Here is a 21292-nt window from a genome sequence, read left to right on the forward strand (position 1 = left end):
CTACACCATGCTCCAGATTGATGTCCATGGGCCCTCTCAAGCTAAGTGTATTCAGTCTGTTGGTGCTGAAACTGCCCTCCTACTCATGACACAGCAAGGTGATGCCACGCGTTTTAATTCTGCTCTTCAGATTCTGGAGCACATGGGGCTGATACTGCTCTGCTTCTCTGAGCCAGGAGGGAATCTTGGTATCTAGACACCACTGTCCCATGCCACTATGTGGAATCAAGACAGTGTGGGCTTATATGTCATTTGAATCTGGCCACCCTCTGCTAGTGCTCTCTACTTAACTACAAATGAAGCTGCTGCAGCTCTGATTACACAGCCCTTTCCCTCTGGAGCTAATGAGGTGACACTGTTAGTTCTTAGAAAGTACTGTTACATACATTCAGGAGAACACTGGAACACACACTCATGTGTCAGACCCTGCTTGACTTTAGCCCTGATCCCGTGATGGTATCCACATTCCTATCCTCATACCACAGAGGTCTCATTGACTCTGCACAGGCTGGTGGTAGCAGATCACCGATGATCAGCTCCTTAACCATCTCCTGGGAGCAGTTATATGGGTCAGAATGGCACTGAAATTGGGCCCTGTGGCATCATTGTCCAGTTCTGTGTGCAGGTTGATGTACCATCTAGCTACAGCTGAGGAATTAACAGCTACTTAAGAAACTAGATAAGAAGCCTGGTCTGATAGTTAAAATACAGCCCCAACTGTCAGGAGACCTGGTACTGCTCTTTGCACTGCCCTTGGCTGGCTCTGTGATCTTGGGCTCACAACAGTACTTTCCTGTGCCACAGTTTCCCCATGTGGATTGGGGTTTAGTGTTGTTGGCCTACATCCTTGTAGGAATTGGAGGCTTGGAGGTCATAGGTGGGGTGCTGGTGCAGAGGCACAGAATGCCCCTGAGCCTCTACTGCAAAGACCATAGTGTGGGAAGCATGTAGGGAAATTAGCAGTTGTGAGATGCAATTGCCTCCCTCCCTGACTCATCCAAAGGGCATCTTTATATTTTCTTTCCATCAGATCACCTTCCCAGCAGAACCTGGGGACACTGCAGCAGCTGGTGTAGAGACAGATCACCCTGTGTCTTCTCCACAGCACGGTTTGTGAGTCTCTCTGTCTCTTGAGTGTCCATCAGTTTTGTCTTGCCTGCTTCTTTCTTACCCTAGCCACCAGGCCCCACCCCATTCCCCAGCCAGTACTCCCACAGCCAGTTTTGTCTTTTGGCCATCCAGCACTCAGGGAGGAGAGAATGGGAAAATAGAGGCCTGGGAAAAAACTGAAAGTGGATCCATTTTTCCCCATTCATGGGCTCTTAAACTCCTGGTCTCCCGTTCAGGGGAGGCAAAGAAGGATCAGGAAGGGACCTGCTTTTAAACAGGGGCAGAGGCAGAGTGCAGGTTTGTGTAGGCATGCAGCCAGAACAAGGATCCTGTCTACTAATGGAGTCCCCTTTATCTCAGTTCCCAGATTTCAGATCCTCACAGAGAACTGTTGGTGATGGAGAGCTCCTGGGGCATGAGGGACTCAGGGAGCCTGTCAGAGATGAAGAGTCTGCAGCAGGAGCTCCAGAGGCAGGTGGCATCCCAGCAGGAAAAGGAAGAGCTGATCTGGGCTCTGAGAGAGGTGCTGTGCTCTTTACAAACCCACTAGGCATGGCCACATGGCAGTGTGCTCCCATCTACTTGCTCTCCACACATCAGTCCATGAAAAGAGATGGTGAAGATACCCCTGGCTGCTCCTGAGCATGCTGGAAACTTAGGTCCTGAGCATGGTACCAGGGGCTCCCCTCAGGGCATCCTAATTGCCTCATTTCAGGGTTGATGCGGACATAATGAAAGCAGATGGGCATGGTTTATTCCCCAAGCAGCCTACTACCATGTTGTAGACTACCCAGTATGGACAGGCAGCAGCTCCAGGGGGCAAGATGTGGGTGGAAATCTCAGAAGGCTGGTGGTTCTCATGGCATGTGACACCTTCTCATTGGTCCCTGCTTAGGGATAGATGAAAAAATGTCATCTCCTCAAAGTGGCATCTAGCCTACACATGCTTCTATTACTGATGGAAATCCTCTGACAACAGGGTTGCCATGGGCTTGTACTGGTGGGACAGAGAGTAGCATCTGGGCCTCTGTCTAAGGAGCTTCTCTTCATGGTCAGGTTGGGGGGGGTGGTGGTACTGAAGAACCTAATACACAAGAAGGGGAAGGTAGCAGTGACCAAGGAAAACCCGAATCCTCCTCACTGCTGGGAGATGAGCAAAGAGGGTGATTTGGTCTGTAGCTGCATTCCCTGGATTGAGAACTTTTTGTCCTGATGCTCTTCATCCTGGACTTCATGATCCTCGTTGCCCCAAAGGACTGCAGCCATCACTGAAACTCGGCATAATCGAGATGTGTGTATCTCAGTGGGAAATGCTGAGGGTTGAATGCACTTGGGTGTCAGCTACCCACTTTCCATAAAGAGAAATACCCCTTGGCCAGGGCTAGGAGCAGTGTGAAGGTATATGGAGACAGGTATGGAGGATAAGTCTCTTTTCCTTTACTGTTAGGAACTGGAAGAACTGAAACAAAGGAAGTCTGGAGACCTCAAGGTAAGAATATTAACCTTGAAGCTTTAACATACTTGGAGTGACAGGATGAAAAGCACCATCTCAGCTGTGCCCACAGTATCCAGTCATTCATCCTTGCCAGATGTGGCCTGTAGGTCCTCAGAGAAGTGGGCACTTGGTTGTATCCCTGGCACTCTCAGGGACACCACTTTCAAGCATACCTCATGTATCTGCTGCCACTTGATTGTGCCAAACCCAGAAATGAGGCAGTGAGGCTGCCCCAGGGTGCCTAAGAGTGGCCGTGTGGGGCACCTGCAGAGCAGGATCACTGCCACATTTCTAGGTGTGAGTGGGAGTAGGTGGATGTGGTGTCCTGAGAAGCAGATATCCCTGGAGCTAGGGATGTGGTGTGGGTGCATCCTTAATGTCCTGATTGATCAAAGCATCTGGTCATCAGGAAACGAGCAGAGTCCCATTTTACACCAACTGAAGGTCTGGCCCAATAAAATCCATTCATTCTTTATCTATTAGCCTTAATAGGGGTATTTCTGTTTGGTGCTCTGTGTTTGGGGTCAACTTATTTCTCTGAGGACTTCTCTCATGTCTGTAGTATCCATGCACTTCACAATCTCTGACGTGTTTATCCTCACAACACTCCCTTCAGGCAGGGCTGGGTTATCCTCATTGAACAGATAGGAAGCTTGAGTGCAGAGAAGATAAGTGACTTGCCTAAGATCAACACAGGAAGCCTGTAGCTGAGCAAATACAAGCCACGTTTCCCCAGTCTTAGGCTAAAGCCTGAGCTCCTGGACTTTCTGTCCCCTTGTGTGTGTGTGTAGTGTGGGGAGGGATTCTTTTGCATTGAACCTGATGGGATAACTAGAAAACATGAATATGTTTCTTGCTTCCCCATGAACCCAAAGACATTAACCATCTAATAATCCCACTCACCATAGAGTCTCCCCTTATTTGCTAAGTAATCCAGGAACCAGACAGAAGGCCTTGGTAACAGGACCTGATGACTGGAACAGGCAACATTGGCTTGTCCTTGTTAGGAATATTTGATGACCCTCAGTGCTATTGGAATAACACATGGCTTCCTTTCCAGAGGACTTCAAATATTAGGCTGCCATTTTGTTGTCCATGACCATCCAGTCCTTTAATATGCCCCCACAGAGGTACTGGGGATCCCATTGTACAATCAACACCTTTGGCCTTTACGGTACGTTATGGGAGTGTCTCAGAGTCACATTCCTAGTCAGGGAAAGTTTTCTGAGGGTCAGCAGTTCTTCATGGGTTTTCCTTGACTGAATAGATCCTGCTGAAAACTGCTGCTGTGTAAAGACTCATGGGCAGTCAGTGAGTGAGGAATCCACCTTCCTTTTCTACTGATACCACTTTCTCTAAGGCAGTGCTTCCCAAACTTTTCCTCAGCATGATCCCATTTATGGCCCCATTTCCTCAGCTTGGCCCCTTACTCCCAACCCACAGCCCCCCACCCCTGCAACCCCATCTGCTGATGTTGCAACCCCCATTTGGGGTCACAACCCACAGTTTGCTAACTGCTGCTCTAGGGGGTGGCAGGTGGTTAGGAGTGTTATGAGCTGGCATGATTTAGCCATGGATTATCTTGAGTTTGATGCTACCAGAGTTTGGCTCTGGAGTTTGATGCTACTCTGTCAGTTGACATTGGCTGATGTGGACATTTGCGAGCTAAGAACACATTAAGTTGGCCAAGTCCAATGATGGGGTCAGTGGGGAACCTACAGTTAGGGCAACACCTGTTGCTTGACCTTGAATAGAGCAGCCTGTGTTGTGAAACCAGGAGCCAGCGGTGGTTTGAGTGTTGCACCTGTTTCTAAAGCCCATTGGTGTGATATCTGCAAGCTGTTACACAAATGCATGTGGACGTAGAGTGTCCCCTGTGGGCCTCTGGCTCCCTGTTCCTCCTGCCCTGCTTATTATTGAAGGGGAATCTTACCAGTGTTTTGTGCACTGTGATTCAGGCCTCCCTGGAGGAAGTAGATACAGAGCTGGTTCTGGTCCAAGAAGAGCTTCAGAAGGTTTGGGGCATGCTGAAAACACGTGACACGGAGCTGGAAGAACAACATCTAGAACTCGAATCTGCCAGAAGCCAGGTACAGAACCTGCCAAGGATGTGATGTCCCACCCAGGGGGAGCTCTCTGTGTTTCAGTGGCACCTGCAGGCCTCATTGCAACCCGAGTCCCATTGTGCTAGGTGCTGTAGAGACACATCAAGAGAAACAAACCCTGGCCCAAACAGCTTACAGTCTCAATAGGAAAGGCAGAGAGAGGATGGGGAGAGGAAACAGGGGCACAGATAAGGGAAGTGAGTTGCCCTGTAGGTCAGCCTGAAAAAAAACTCAGGGCTCCTGAGTCCCGGTCCAGTAGCTCTTCCATTAGACCACGCTGGCTCTCCCTCTGACAGGGACTCACTGACCACTGGTGTTTGTTTCTGTGGCAGCATGTGAATGGTTCAGCTGCCTTACCAAGCTACAAAGTCTAGGGTTCTCTGCACATCCTGGCAAACGATGGAATTAGGCAGTCACTTGTTAGTCAAGGTCTGCCTCAGCCCCAGTTTGATCCACAGTCTTCACTTGAAAAGGCCCCAGATTTCAGCTAATTATGTAGCAGCAAAGACCCGGATAGGGGTGCCTGGTAGAGAGAGACAACAGCCCCTAACCAGCCAAAGCAATGATACGACAGGACTCAGCCATCAGAGCCTGTCCCTTATGGTAGGGGGCAGGTATGAAGCAGGTGACCTCAGAGACTGACACTAACCTCTCTCCTGTCTGTTGCCAGTACACGGAATGCAGCTCGGAGAAGCTGAAACTGGAGCAACTTGTGACCTCTCTGGAGCAAGAGCTGGCTGAGAAGTATGTAGTTGGCAGGCTTTGCTGTTGGGGCAATGAGGTGCCAAGTGTCCCCCCTTGCAGAGTTGCATGTAGCACTCAGTCATGTGAGCCACTACTCCATCTCCAGTGTGGAGACTCACCAACAGTACATGTCCATGGACCAAATTCATCCATGGCATAACTCCACAGAGTCCAATGCAGTCGCACCAGGGATTAATCTGGTCTGTAAATGGGTACCTTCAACCCCTACTCCTCCCCTCCACCCCTATGGTTCAGTGGCAGGATTACGCAGACCTGCAGTGAGACATGGAGGTGAGTGTGCATGTGTGTCCTTCGATCTCAATCCCCCTGGTCTGGCTCAGTCCCCCTGGCCTGGCTCTGCATAGACCAAAGCTGTTCCCCTCAGGGGCTGTGTGAACATCCCCTGAGGGAGCATCTCCCTCATGAAGATAGTGGAGACAGACTTGGGAAAGAAGTGGACTATCCCACTGCGGATAGACATTCCTGTGCCTCCTTCCGGATGCTGCAGTCACCTTATGAATAGCAGCATCACTGGGGCCCTGATGCCAGGAAAGGATGTGGGGATATGGAGCAGAAGCCGAGAGTTTGGGGCAGGAAGGGTGACCTGGGGACTGTGGTTCAGGGTTGTGGTTCAGACCAAAGATATTCCTGCTCTGACAGTCAGAATGAGGGGGTTTCTCTGATTGTGAAAGGTCGGCAATTTTCTTGAGCACGTACCAAAAAGTTCCTGGGAGCCACCACTTGTACAGAAACCAAGAAAGCTAACCTTGAAATCAGTTCTGGGAAAACCAGTCCCCAGGAGACTTCACTAGAAGCTTAGTGAAGCTAAGTGTCTCAGCAGGCAGCTGTCTCTCTGGACCCATGAGCCTAGAGTTGGATTTGAGACATATCCTCCAAGGTGCTCCCCTGCTGGGATCAATGTAACCAAGCTGTCTCTCATATGGGACTCATGTACCTAGCTAGAGATGAGTCATTTCTCTGGAAGTCTCCATACAGTTCCTGCCCTTTAGATACGCCCAAAGTGCCAGGCTGTGCCAGGAGGGTGGTTTGTTCCAAGCCCGGGTAAAAAGCAAACACTTCCAGAATAAGCAGAAGGCTGTCCAAGAGAATCCTGCCATGTGGGAGCCCTGGGCTGAGGATGCCGTACTCTGGCTTCTCCAGAAGCTGAGAATGAGAGCATTGCAGCACAGATGGGAACTGCTGAGAGTCAATGCATTAGATTTAAAGAGCAGAGTGTGGCACCCAGAGCAGCCAGGTTGAGGGCTGGATTGTGGCCTGTAATGACAGTCTTATATTGGGTATGAGCTAGAAGCTTGTGCATCCCAGACCTCCAGGGAGCGGGAGAGACAAGATGAGTCCCACCCTTTTTAGGAGGGATGGTAGGACCTAGGGTAGTGCTAGCCCAGTGAAGTCTCTGCACTGCTGAGGCTGGATTGGGCCATCGGGAAGCTGTGAGAGAAGGGTAGAGGTGAAGAAAAGCCTAATGAGAGCCCCCTGCCCCTTCCCTTCCACAAAGCATCCTTGCATTAAGGCCCTCTGTCCGCCCCATAGTCCTCCCCAGCCCCCTCAGGGATCTGCTAGACTGCTGTATTTTTAATCTGGCTCCAAGTTGTGCCACATTCCCTTGCTCCTTGGAGAGCTGCCTTTCCTCCCCACATCTCCTGCATGGGTCAAGGGCCCCTGGAAAGGGGTGTGGTGCTGCAGAGGTGGCCGACTTTCCTCCCAGTCCTCATGGGACCTGTGCTTGGAGAGTCCTGTGCACTGATTTCTGGGGCATGGTCAGACCCCCTTGAGCCCAAGGATCCTCCTGGTGGCCAGGCCTTGCAGGATGGGTTTTCCTGGCTTCTGTACACATGGTGGCTCCCAGAAGCCATGCCACCTTTCCCTTCATTGCTACCTGCATAGTGATCTGTCCCTCACCAGATGTTGTGGTCACTTCAGCTGCCTCTGTTAGCATCCTTCTGTTAGCACTCTGCATACCATTTTTGGAGCACCTCTCCATCCCTTTGGTCTATAGAGTCAATTGGGTGGTAGGGGACTGGAGTCTCTTGAGGCAGAACTGATTTGCCAGGTGCATGGTCATGGACACTGCCATATAAATGAACGTGCAGCAGTGGGGACAATGGAGGTTGGTGTTTAGGGAGCTAATGCAGAGACTTGTTTTTGCAGAGAACAGGCCTTAAGGCACCTCAGGCAAGTGAAGGAGATGGAGAAAACTGAGCTGGAGATTAAAGCCTCTTCATTAGAGCTGAAGGTAACTCATGGGAAGGGCATGGGATCTGAGACATGTGTGTACTACCTGCAGGGGTACTCTATGGAAACCAGCTTACATACGTGTGTTCTGTATACATGATACCTCATAGAAAGGTGCATGTGAACTGAGGGGTGTGTGTATCTTGTGTGTAGCAGCTCTTCAGGGAAATCTCATGCATACTGCATGTGTTTGTGCATGTGTTCTTTATGTAGGGTATTTCCAAGAAAGCCTTATGTAAACTGGAGCGGGGGTGGGTGTGCATACACACACATGTGCATTGCATCGATACTCCAGGGAAGGACACATGATCTGGTGTGTGAGCATCAATAAATTCACACCACCATTTTAGTGCACAGGCAAGACTAGATTCTCCCCTACAGCCTCATCTTCCATAATCAACAACTTCACACTGTAGCTACAATTTTCCAAAGGACTTTGCTTGCGGTCAGATTTTTGAGGGCTCCAAACTCACAATATTCCCAGTCAGGGCTGGATTTCTGGATTTTTCAGCTCTTCTGAAAACCTGGCCACTTATTTTAGTATCCAAATGGGAGTTCAGTCTTTTTGGCCTTGAAGAACCCCTCCTGGGACCTGAGGGCCCCCTCCATAACTTTTATGAGTTGAATGGCACTCAGTTTCAAAAACTAATTTATATATTGCAGCAGCAGCCCTTACCTCCTTGCAGAGGGGCTAGGCAATCTGGGTAGGGGATAAGCCAGACAGGAGCAAGCCTGAGCTTGCATTTATCTGTTAATCCTCTTACATCTTATCTCCTCAAGCCCTGTGGCATCCTTCAAAGTATCTGGCAGTCCCAGGACCTGGTTGAGAATCAGTATTATAGGGCCTGGTGTTCTCAGAGGCATTAAAGAAAGTTGTTCTGGTCCTGAAGTGAGTGCCACAATGTGGAGGGTGTATGGAAGGTGAGGCTGCTGGCATGGGTAGCATAGGCGCCAACTCCATGGGTGCTCCAGGGCTCAAGCACCCATTGAAAAAAATTAGTGAATGCTCAGCAACCATGAGCCATGTCTTTTTGGTTTTACGTGTTAGATTTCTGCTTTCAGACATTAAACCTCCCCCCACCCAAAGACCATGCTTTCGTGCTTTACCGAAAGAAGCAGCGCATTACTTCAACCCGGTTCTGTAGCATCTGTATAGATCCAGTGCTTCAGCAGGGCTTTTGGCATGGTTAGCTAAAGCTGATTCAATCAGCTATTAGATAAAAGCCCCACTAAAGCGCCTGATCATTACAGATGTCGGGTGAGCAGGGTTGAAGTAACATGCTGCCTCTTCTGGGCTTGCGCAGGGCTCAGTGTGGGAACATGCCAAGGTTAAAGATAAAGCATAATTTTTTAGCGTTTTTTTTATATCTGCAAGCAGCCACCAGTAAAAGTCAAAGTTGGTGCTTATGATGGGTAGAGTGTTTGGGAAAGGGTGCACCGAAGTGGACTGGAGATGTTTAGGAGTGCAAAGCAGAGACAGATCATTAGCGTTAACAATGGGATTTAAACTGCTAACACTATTGCAGGTGGAAATGCATGTTTTATCCACCATGTGTTCAGAGCACGGGGCTCAGAAGAAATCTTGTGGTGTAGGAGAGCAAGGCGAAGGTGGATGGGTATTGTGAGGGTGCCTGGGGAGCACTGGGTGGCTCAGAAAATTAAGGGCATGGACATACAAACAATTTATCACAAGATAAAATGGAGTGGAGCTTTACTGCATGTCAGCTGCTCTGTGGTAAGAGCCTGTGTGCCCACTTCGGTAGGAACAGACATTACACATAAACTGGTTTCATTGAATCATAGAACCATAGAGTAGGGTCGGAAGGGACCTTGTAGATCTTCAAGTCCGACCCCCTGCCTGGGCAGGAGGGAAACAGGTCTCAAATGACCCCAGCCAGGTAGGCATCGAGCCGCTTCTTAAAGACCCCCAGGGTAGGAGCCAGCACCACTTCCCTTGGAAGTTGGTTCCAGATCCTAGCTGCCCTGACTGTGAAGTAGTTCCTATGGATGTCTAATCTGAACCTACTCTCCAACAACTTGTGGCCATTATTCCATGTTATCCCAGGGAGCGCTAGGGGAAACAAGGTCTCCCCCAAACCCTTCTGGTCCCCCCTAGTGAGTTTATAGACAGTCACAAGGTCCCCCCTCAGCCTTCTCTTGTGAAGGCTGAGCAGGTTCAGGTCCCGTAGCCTCTCATTGTAGGGTCTGCCCTGCTGTCCCCGGGTCATGCAGGTGGCCCTCCTCTGGACCCTCTCAATGTTGTCCACATCCCTCTTGAAGTGGGGTGCCCAGACCTGGACACAGTACTTCAGCTGTGGCCTGACCAGTGTTGCGTAGAGGAGGAGGATCACCTCCTTGGACCTACTTGAGATGCACCTGTGGATGCACGATAGGGTTCGGTTAGCCCTGCCGACCATGACCTCGCATTGTTGGCCCCTGTTCATCTTAGAGTCAATAATGACTCCAAGATCCTTTTCTGCCTCCGTGCTCTCAAGAAGGGAATTTCCCATCTTATAAGTGTGCTGCTGGTTACTACTGCCCAAGTGCAGCACCCTGCACTTGTCCGTATTGAAACGCATCCTGTTTTTGTTAGCCCACCCCTGCAACCTATCCAGATCTTTCTGCAGTCTTTCCCTCCCTGCTAACGTGCCCACTTCACCCCAAATTTTGGTATCATCAGCAAATTTGAACAGGTTGCTTTTCACTCCGTCGTCCAAATCGCTGATAAAGAAATTGAACAGTGCGCCCCAAGGACCGAGCCCTGGGGGACTCCGCTGCCCACTTCCTCCCAGGTCGAATATGACCCGTCCACCACCACCCTCTTAGTACGACCCTTCAGCCAATTCGCAATCCATCTGACCGTGTAGGCATTGATGCCGCAGTCGCCTAGTTTTTTAATGAGGATGGGGTGGAAGACAGTGTCAAAGGCCTTGCTGAAGTCCAGAAAAACTACATCCACAGCGACACCTGCATCCAATGCTTTTGTGACATGATCGTAAAAGGCAATCAGGTTGCTCTGACATGACCTGCCCCTAATGAAACCGTGCTGGTTGACCCTCAGCATCACCCCTAATGCCGGCCCATCACAGATGTGCTCCTTGATCTTCTCAAAGAGTTCCCCCAGGATTGAGGTAAGACTGACGGGCCTATAGTTGCCTGGGTCCTCCCTCCTCCCTTTTTAAAAGATGGGGACCACATTGGCTATCTTCCAATCATCTGGCACCTGGCCCGAGCACCACGAGCGCTCGAAAGCCATGCCAAGGGCCCTGCAATAACCCCTGCTAGCTCCCTCAACACCCTGGGGTGGAGAGCATCTGGACCTGCTGATTTGAACACGTCCAGCCCCTTCAGAAGCACTCTAACCCGGTTCTCCTCAACCTTAGGTCATGAGGCGTTCCCCTCGAGTCCGTCTTGAAACACAGTGGGGGAGTCCTGGTCCCTACACAAGAAAACGGAGGTGAAGAATTTGTTAAAGAGGTCTGCTTTCTCCTCTGGCGCAACCACCAGATTGCCCAGCGTATCTTGCAGGGGCCCCACATTTCCCGGTGCCTTCTTCATCCTCCCTATATATTTGAAAAAAGACTTTTTATTATCCTTGATCTTGGACGCTAGTCCTAGCTCTATGTCCGCCTTAGCTTTCCTAACAGCCCCACTACAGGCCCGAGCAGTGGAGGTATACTCTTCTTTGGAGATTAGCTCCCCCTTCCACCAGGTGTACGCTGCCTTTTTGGCAACTGGGCATTCCCGGACGTCCTTGGTGAGCCAGGGGGGCTTTTGGGCACTCTTGCCCCCCTTGCTTTTTGTCACCCCTTGGGTCCTGAGTATCGTCTCCTTAAGGAACGACGACTCATCTTGGGCACTGAGTTCCCTGCCCTCGAGAACCCCAGCGCCTCTACCACCAATCTCCTCAACTCATTGAAGTTGGCCCTCTTGAAATCTAGGGCTACCGCCTTGCTGCAGGCCCTTGACAACCTGCGCTGGATGATGAATTCCAGCAAGCGATGATCGCTATCACCCAGGTGGTCAAGGACCTGGAGCCCCCTTACCAGATCAGTTTAAGCCATCAGAAACTGGTTTAAACCTGTAACAGAACAGATGTTCAGTGCATATAAACTAGTCTGAAAATATCTGAAACCGGTTTGAGATAAACCTGGTTGAATGTAGTATCAGAGTTAACTGATTTGGGTCAAACTGGTTTATGCAATGTCTGTCCCAGACCTTCTAGACCATGGTAAGTAAGTTCACCTTCAATTAAAGTTATCAGGGATTATCTTCCACCTACCAAGGGGTAAGAGCATGCATGTGGCCAGTTACCACAGGACAATCTGTGTGGTAAAATCCCTTCCCCTTCTTGCCCTGTGGTAAATTGTTAGTCTGCTCATGCATTGAGATATGCTGTAAAGGCTTTCATCCCTGTGCTCCCAGTTCAAATCCAGGCTGCAGGTGGTTGGAGGTGTCCGTGTTATGACACCCGTGGGCACAGTAGCAATGACGAATCCTTTGCTGGTAGCCCCAGCAGAGAAGGCAAGCATCAAAGCAACGCACATCCAACTCCCCACGCACCCTCCCTCAGCACAAGGTAGAGGCACATGTGTAGAACGGTGTGTGGGAGGCTGGTACTACTGCTGCCCAGGTTGGATTTGGCCCAGGGAGAGAAGGCTCCTATCTGCGGCCCCAAAGCCCTGCAGTTGTACAGTAATTAAGAGGCAAATCACAGATGTCTTGAAGAGAGGCCCATGCACAGATCATGGCAGGGAGCAGGCCACACACTGAAACACTCTCCTCTAACACCCCCTTTATGTCCTTCCTAGCTGGCTGAAATGGAGGTCCTGAGAGACAGCACCCCACAGTTTGGTCAGGCTCCTGCCCCGCCGGCAGTGCAGAACAGGTCCCCTGGGCAGAGTCGTGACAGCCGCTGCCAAGGGAAATGCTCTCGTTGTGATTCCCTTCTGGGCCAGCTGGACAAGATGATTCAAAGTAAGACTTCCTCCTCCTCCTCAGATTTGTCACCGCACTTGGCCTGTGAAATAATGAACCTACGAATGCCAGGGGGGTTAGAAGTTCATCTCCTCTGGGTGTGCAGAATGCTTGGAGTCCCTTATAGAAGGTCCAGGAGACTCACAGATACTCCTGAGTCCCTTGTTATAGTGTTCATTGTCAATAACCCACCAGTCTACTCTCCCCACCTTCTCAACGTGTGATTTCCACCCCCCTGCCACCCCCAGTCTAATTTCCTTTGAAGTTTGGATTTTTGTCACTTCAGTAGTTCCTACCTGCTCTCTGCATCAATAGGCTTAAATCCGAGCATGTTGTGTCTAATGATTGTTTTGAGGACAGTGGCTAGTTGCCTGCTGTTTTGGGAGCAAGTATGTGTGTGTGTATGCGCACATGTATGTTCGTGCATGTGTGTATATGTACATGTGTGGGTGCATGGGACTCAATTCAGCATTGATTGCTGCTACAATGTTTTCTCTGTCACTTTTCTGCTTTCAATGTACGGTTTGCCTCCAGGCTGCATGGACAAAGGAAGGAATATCGAGGAGGACAAGGACCAGGCTTTCACTTACCTGTGTGAGCTTCGGGAACTCCTCAAGGTGAGTGAGCTGAGGTCAGCCTCTCTGGCAAAGACAGCAAAGGCTCCAGGAGAGAGCCTGGCACAGTGATGGGTATTGGTGTCCACTAGAGGACTCCCTAACTCTTTCTGGTCCTGTACCTGCCTCAGCTCTGGTGCCCAAGGGCTCCCAGAAGAAGGTAATGTTACTAGGAGGACAGTTATGGGGAGGGGACTGTTTGGAGAGGCTGAAAGTCCACTCTATGTGGCCTGCAGCTGGTAGCCCTCTAATAGGCACTGTGGATCTTACTATGGCTGAATAGGATGTGTTGGGAGGCTGTTTAGAAACCCATGCTATCAGTTTGACACCCCTTGTGCAGGGAAACCGTGGGCCTAGCTATGTATGTGATCTTGTATCCAGAAAGCTAGCGGCTTGTTTCTGATATGCATTGTGGCTCTGCTGTAGGCCCCAACCAGAATTGGAGCTGACTATGTTGGGCACTGCACTGACACAAAAGAGAATCTGTGCCCAGGGAGTGCGTCTACATGAGACTTATTGTGCATTAGCCTAATAATACTGTGCAGTAGGGTAGCAGTTATTAAGCATGCTAATAGCCTAGTGCGCAGTGTTATTAGGCTAATGCACAGTGTCACTAAAAAACCCTGCACTGGTGCTACTGTGCAGTAACTCTAGTTACTGCGCATTCAGTTAGTACCTCTTATTAAAGGCACTAAACTAAATGTGCAGTAACTAAGGTGCGTTAATGAATGTATAGATGTGCCCACTGTAGCTCCTGGTGCAGCAGACATGGACAAAAATCTGCTCCCTTCTCCAGAGAGCTTTACGCCCTCTGAATGCAACAAGGATATCAGCTTGGTTTCCATATCCACCTGAGTTCATCACATAAGCTGACGTTTTAGTGCTGATGGAACAGAAAAAGAGAACAGCAGAGCATGAAGCAGAGGGAAGGGCCGTTTGATAGAGAGGAAACAACTCTGGGCTTTGGGAGAACCAATGCAATTCACTCCTCTGCCACAGACTCCCTATAATACCTTCATCAAGTCACTTAAGTCCAGATCCTCCAAGGTATTTTGGTGCCTAACTCCCCAGGATTTTGATGGGAGTTAGGTACCTACTTACAGTGTAGGATGTGGGCCCTCAAGCCAGCTTTCTGGGAGTATTTAGGTCCTAAAAAAGTGCAGAGAAGCACTGTGAGAGGGATTTTTAACAACCTGCCTGCATGTTTAGATACCAGAGTATATTTTTGGAACCTTGATCCTTGGTTCCTCTGGCCTGGGTTTTAAAGGCATTAAACATGGCTTCACACAGTGTTGCTACCCCTAAGTGATTTAGGATCTTAAGTCTCACTTTCAAAAGTGATTTAGACACTGATCCTTCTGTTACCTCATAGTCTTTCAATAAGACTTAGGCCACTAAATCACTTGGGGCCAGATTTTGAAGGTACTTCATTCCCTAATTGCTTTTGATTCCAGTGGGATTTAAGCACCTCAGTACCTTTGGGGGTCTAGCTCTTAGGTCTTACTGTGTTAAGCATGATGAGGCCTAAATACCTTAAAAAAACCCAGGCTTCTGTTCAGTCACTATACACAAGGGATAGCAGTGCTGTTGCAGCACCCAGGAAGCACATCAAAGGTTGGAAGTAGAGTGATGGGTACTTAAAATAGGTTAAACAGAGAGAGCCAGTCAGCTATAGCAGTGGTTCTTAACCTTTTTTGTACCAGGACCCATTTGTAAACATGGATGGCCAGTCCTGACCCAGTGTCTCTCACTCCTGACCCACTATCCCCCCTCCCCCAGGCCCCATTGTGTGGGGCAAGGGGTGGGCGTGTGGGGCATGGGGGGTCCCCAAGTAGCCCCTTGCAGGCTGGAGCTCTGCCAGCCTGCAAAGGAAAAGCCACTGTTTCCCACATTTTTCTCCTTTAAAGGAGAATCCATTTTTAAAGCCCATAGATCCATTTTTAAAGTTTGTCTGTGACCCTTTCATATATCCTTGAGACCCACTTTTGGGTCACAACCCATGGGTTGAGAACATTGAGCTATAGCCATCCTCCAGTGAGGTTGTCAGCTTGAGGCAAACACAGTGGACAGACACCTGAATGTGCCCCATTCTGACCTGATGCCTTTGACTCCTGTGGAGTTACCTTTGCTTACACCAGGCCTGTAGTTGACCAGTAGGTTTGATGTTGGCTGTTACACCTTTTGCCTGGTGTTCCTGTGGGTGTCCAAAAGAAAGAATAAGAACGCCTTTGTGGAAGTCTTGGGACATTAGATGGGGGGAAGAGTGACGGTCCGGGCCAGTGGCAGGAGGAGTGTCTGGGGGCAGACACCCAAAAGCAAAAGCAAAGAGCTCTTTCACTGTGGCAAGTGGGAAAAGCTTTACAAAGAAACAGTCGATGTGTTAGACCAGGAGTGTCAAACTCATTTGAACTGGCAGACCTGTCTGGACTGTGGGGCTTCTCTCAGGCTGGATGTCTAGATCCAGTCTGTGAGTTGTTTCACCATGAATGCCAGTCACCAGAGTTAAAACTGCTGCTATCTATGGCAAGTAAGCAAGGGGAGTGGCATTAACCTTGCAGATGCTGACTGTGCTGGCACTTTTTTGGAGCCATGATGAGAAGCCCCCATGGGCCAGATCCAGAGATGGGTCATCCAGCCAAAGAGAAGCCCTGCGGGCCAGATTTCTGACACCTCTGTGTTAGACAGTATCTTTCCATTGACATCAGTGGGTTTCAGATTAGTCCTTCAGTGAGGTGAAGGCTCTGGGGTGTTTTTCTGTCCTACTGCAGATCTTTCTTGCCCACATGGGTTAGTTTTTCCACAGGGCGTGAGTCAACGCCTGGATGGACATGTCACGAGGAACCCCCAAGCAGAGGTTCAGCACCTGAAACAGCAGCATCAGCTGGTGACCGAGCAGGTAACACTGCATGCACTCAGTTCTGTCTCGGTCTCTCTGACTCATCCTGTTCTTCATGCCTCTCTGGAGAGGATAGGCAGTCTCTGGGGACAGGGAGCTGTCACAAGGAGGATCTCACTTTCAGAGCAGGCATGTAGGTGTGAGCTCTGACACCAGTACCTTTGTGCGTGGGGGGATGGGCAAGGAGTTGGCCAGAACCCCAAGTGAGGAGCTTCTGATGTCTGGGGCAGATGGAAAAGATTGCAGTGACTTGAGCCACTAGATCTCCATTGGGAGGGACTGGGATGTGTCACTACAAGCTGGGGAAAGGCAAGGCCCTTGAAGACCTGGCAGGGGATGGAGATTGTAACATTACAATCCAGGGCCTCTCACAGCTGGGAGAGAACCAGTTTAGGTTTGGGAGAGCTCCTCAAATTGACTCGGCTTCTCCAACAGCTCAAGGGCCTGTTCAAGCAGAGACAACACCTACCATCAGGCTGCAGGAAGCTGCCAGGAAGACAGAAGGCCAGGAACTCAGCAGAGCAGTGGGCTAGGATATCTCAAGAGGTAAGAATAGCCTTTCCATTGCCCACCCAGGTGCATTGCCTCAGTTCCTCCAGAATGGCACTGGACATGGCTGATGGTTTCCTGCAGAGCAGCTTTGCAGCAAGAGGAACACAGGCAGTGACTGAATGTGGAAGGCAGTGGAGTTAGCAGCCTGGTGGCACTAAAATCACTGCAGTGTCCTTTTCCCAGGAACCCTCTATGTCCTAGTCCTAGCATCTACCACAAAAGCAATCCTGATTTTGGTCTCATCTGGCTCCTACAGGATGTGAGAGAAGACACCAAGAAACCCAAGGAGGAGCTGAAGGAAAAACAGGCAGGAGACATGGGCCTCCCTGGCAGCACTGAAGATGCCCAAAGCCTCAGGCAGCAACTGCAAGAGAAAACAGAAATGGTACCGCTGCAGGCACTTTGCTGCAAGGAGTGGCCCGTGGCTCAGGGAGGGATGCTGGGGAAGAGCTGGAAATTCAGCTCTCTAAAGCCAGGAGCAGGGCAGGCAGGGGCTGGTGTTAGTATTGGTGCCTCCATGATCTATGACCAAGTGCATCATGGGATATGTCACTGGGAAGGGGCAGGTTTGAGGCAAAGCCATGCAGTAAAAGGCTTTTTCTTCATCTCAGAGCAAAGAAGCCAAGGGCCCTGTGAACCCTCACCCAGACCCCTGCAGGATCCCATCTCACCCCTCCATCCACTCACCCACCCACCCACGCATGCTCAGGGCATCCCCTTACACAGCCCCCCTCCCCATCATATTGGCCCCTCTGGCTGCCCTGTAAGCAACCAGCTGTCTTCACAGCCTCCCACTAGACGGAGGCCTGGAGGTCACTAAACAGAGCCGCTTTGTGTTTGCAGGTCTCTGCCATGACCTCCGAGATCCAGGGGCTGCGGCAGAAGAATGAAAACCTGATGAAAGGTAAGGTGGCTGTGTTCCCGCAGCCCTGGCAGCTCACGGCCTTCTGCAGGGCGGCTGTGCAAGGACTGGGCAATAGCACCGGAGAGAGTTAGAAACTTAGAAACAGCCAGTGAAGAGTGAAAGCTCAGGACTGTTCTGCAGGCTGGGGCCTGATCTTGTGAAGTGTTGAGTGCTCTCAGTCCTGGCTGGTGCTAGCAGGAAGCAAGAGCCCTTCAGCATTGAGACTGTTCGTGCCCCTGAATACTCCAGTCATCCTCTACCTCTGGGAGCAGCTGATTTCTGGATGCTTTGCGGGAAAGTGTGTAGGCCCAGATCCCCAGAGGCATCTCAGTGCTTCATGCCTATTGATTGCAGTAGGAGCTGCCTAAATACCTTTGAGAATCTGTGCCACACCGCACAGGACACATCTAACAGAGGCACTCCCACCGCACCTGGGGGAGAAATCTGTGCCTGGATGATGGCTGTAGTACACCTTGGAGCTTAGAGATTCATTTAGCGGCTGTTAGTGTCTTCGCTTTTTGGCTCCAGCCAGGCTCCCTGCTTCCCTGTTCATCGTACCCTGTAGAGCAAGCCCAGGGCATCCTTGCAGTCCGGGGACTTACGAGGGGAGGAACTGGCTCTAGTCTAGTTCATCTATGATGGCTTCTCTTGCTGAGCCCAGGGGAAAGAGGTGAAGCTTAGACCTTTTTTAGTGGCAGTGCCCTGCTCAGACCCAGCAATATCCTTTCACCTCTTCCCCCAACAGCAAAACTGAGGTTTCAGCAGCAAATCCAGGCCATCCGCAGCCTCCCCCAGCAGCACCAGGAAAGGACCAGCTCTAACTTACTGGTACCTCAGCTCTCCAGCTGGCAGGAGCTGGACCTGGCATCGAGTCAGCGGAGTGACAGCCCAGCACCTTCTCCTGGTGGTGAACAACACGCTTCATCCCTGTCCTCCTCGTGCAACAGGGAGGACTTGTGTGTGGCCACACAAGTGGCATTTCCTGATGCTGGAGATGAGCACAGGAGGTTTGCTTCTGAAAGCAGTGGCAGGCAGCTCCACAGGTCCCAGATGAGATCAGAACCACCCACCCTGGGGAGCAAGCTACCAGCCACTCCTCTGAGCAGGGAGCTGCCCCCACCTTGCCAGCAGAGTCTTCCCTCCTCCCCTGTGGCCTCTGGCAGATGCTCCCCAGAGCCCGGGTCCTTGCTGCTGAGCTCCCATAGTCAGGCTGGCAGCCAGGAATCCTTGCTCACTCCCAGGGGATCAGCCCTTCTCTTGCCAAAACCCTTCCAGCTGAAAAGACCTAGGTCTCCCTTTAAATTCATGGGGAGCCCTGAACCTTCAGATAACTAAGGTAGGGAACAGCTGTGATGGCAGAAACATCCTGTGTGCTGCTTAAAGGTCAGGTATCCAGGTTGAAGCCATATTGGTCTAGAGGAAAAAGCAATCAGGACTTGTAGTAGAGATGATATCTTTCATAAGACCAACAAGATTTTTTGCAAAAATCCCATTGGTCTAATAAAAGATATCATCTCTACTATGAGTCCTGACTGCTAAATGTGGCTTTCAGTGGCCTGCTCCATTTCTTCTCTGAACTGTTGGCTGTAGCTCCTAGCTGGGATGTCAGTGGAGGTACTAAGTTCCTTGTTCCTGTTTTCAGCTTGGTAATGGGGCCGGCTGGTCTCTTTCCCCTGTCACTACCCTTCCTGTTGGTGTTTGTGGTTGGGGGGGACCTTCAGGGGTTTGTACTCCCATAGCTGAGCTCCTTCTCCCAGGTACCTGGGCTTCCAGGAGCTGAGGGGGGGGGGGAAGGTTTGGTCAGTGAGAAAAAGGATTCCACATGTATTGTTTGTGTGTGTATTGGAGAAGATAGCTTGGAGAAGCATGTCTGGAAGGGGCTGAGTTTTGTGATGGTCCTTGGGTTGTGGGGGAGTTTGTTTCAGTGTCTTGGACTCTCCCAAAGACAGGCTTTACCTTTATGGTAGAGATTTCCATTATGCTAGAGAATTGGAACTGTATTGACCATAGTCATCTTCAGGGAGCTTCAGGTGATTTGTAGATAGGGCAAGCCTCAACTGCTGTGTGCAATAAAGATCTATGAAATGGAGGGTTTGATTCTTCTCCCTTAGACACATCAGCACTCAGAAAGCTGAGATGTCAGGGTTTGAGAGGGAAAGAGCAGGCTGGGTATTCCAGGGAGAGCAAGCCATAGATACAGTTTTATCAAGTAACTCACTTCAGGCTGTTGGAATCCAGCAGCACTGCTCAGAAGAATTGAGGAACAGGTATCATAGTATCATAGTGCTTAGGGTCAGAAGGGACCTAAACAGATCATCAGGTCGACCCCCAAGGTAGTAGAGTCTCCCTGTAGCTTGCTGCCCCTAGTTCTTCATCTGGGAGGGTACACCCACACTGCAGTGTGGTGAGGACATAGACAGCCTAGCTGCCCAGCTTGAGCAACCATAGTATGTTACCTGACAGGTTGAAGCTCAGAGTAATCTGGCAAACAAGCCCAAGAAGTTGAGTATGTACTTGGCTGGTTAACCTCCACCAGCTAGTTTTAATCTAGCTCTGGTATGTCTACATGACACCACAGTTCCAGTATAGCAGACCTACGCTGAAGGTGGATCTGAGAGGATCATCACACAACAGATCCTGGTGTGCCCTTCATTTGCACCAGAGGAAAAAAGATCCCATGGTGCTCTCAAGCCATGCTGAGAAGGCACAGCTCTTCCAAAGGGCAGGGATATAAAGCACAGAAGAGGCACATGCCTCATTAGCAAAGCTTGTGCACCAGGAGAAGACAGCTAAGGCCTTTCAGTGTGGTCACAGGGGGATTTGAGTTCTGTAAAGGCTCAAAACCCTCTGGACCACACTGTTTTCCTTCTGCAAAGCAGTCATGTGTTCTCCGCACCATCTTATGCCTGCAGTGAAATCCCAGGGTCCTGATCTCTGTCCCCCCGTGACTCATTTCTTGTATGGGAAAAAATTATCACTCACTATTTTTGTACCCCCATATATATTCTTATATTCTGCCTCTTGCATGGAAACACTATTTGTTCCTTTTCCATAAAAGCCTGGAATTTGTGTTGCTGTCTCTGGGACTGTTCTTCTTCCAAGCCCACACAAAAAACACAGCCTTGAGAGAGGAGAGGGCTGGGAGTCTAAGGTGGAAGAGTCTAACAGGGTGGAAGACCTCTTACAAGGGTAGGGCCCTGAGTTCTAGGTCTGACTCTTCCCCAGCGCTCAGGCTGAGGATTTGAGTTCAGCCTATTTTTCTGCAATGCAGTAAGATCCAAGATCTTTGTTGTCTGGAGAGGTTTGGGGGAATGGGTTCTCTTCCTTCCCCAGCCAGTGGTGCCCACCAATCGAGAGAAATAAGCATCCTTCACTAGCTGAGATGTTTCGACAACCACCCATTACTCTGTTACCAAAGCACCTTCCACATAAAACAAAAGGCAGGTCCCTAATGGGCAAGTATCTGAACCCCCTTACACCTCTTCAGCATGCTGCTGTTCTAAAGAGACCACTAGGACGGTCTGGCTCAATAGCACAAGAAAAGCTGGGCACCAGGACCTTGTTGAACCTCCCAGTGAGGGCAGGGCTAGAATTCTGCCCCCCCCCGCCGACTGCCTCAGAGCTGCAGGCCTCTGCCCCCAA

General features: G+C 50.3%; 1 protein-coding gene across 3 annotated transcripts in view; it reads left to right on the forward strand.

The window, feature by feature from the left end:
• Positions 1–20719, forward strand: part of LOC109280709 (flagellar attachment zone protein 1) — a 41556-nt gene extending 20837 nt beyond the window's left edge. For all 3 annotated transcript variants that reach the window (XM_059714887.1, XM_059714889.1, XM_059714888.1), the window contains 13 exons: positions 1031–1113; positions 1471–1633; positions 2558–2599; positions 4564–4695; positions 5381–5454; positions 7624–7708; positions 12519–12684; positions 13219–13301; positions 16102–16194; positions 16630–16740; positions 17003–17131; positions 17590–17650; positions 18396–20719. In XM_059714887.1, the coding sequence (XP_059570870.1) occupies positions 1031–1113; positions 1471–1633; positions 2558–2599; positions 4564–4695; positions 5381–5454; positions 7624–7708; positions 12519–12684; positions 13219–13301; positions 16102–16194; positions 16630–16740; positions 17003–17131; positions 17590–17650; positions 18396–18985 (1812 nt within the window). In that variant the 3' untranslated portion in view covers positions 18986–20719. The remainder of the gene's footprint in view (positions 1–1030; positions 1114–1470; positions 1634–2557; positions 2600–4563; positions 4696–5380; positions 5455–7623; positions 7709–12518; positions 12685–13218; positions 13302–16101; positions 16195–16629; positions 16741–17002; positions 17132–17589; positions 17651–18395) is intronic.
• The last annotated feature ends 573 nt before the right edge of the window (positions 20720–21292 follow it).

Source organism: Alligator mississippiensis, chromosome 11 (assembly GCF_030867095.1).
Source record: "Alligator mississippiensis isolate rAllMis1 chromosome 11, rAllMis1, whole genome shotgun sequence".
In the NCBI taxonomy this organism is placed as follows: domain Eukaryota; kingdom Metazoa; phylum Chordata; order Crocodylia; family Alligatoridae; genus Alligator; species Alligator mississippiensis.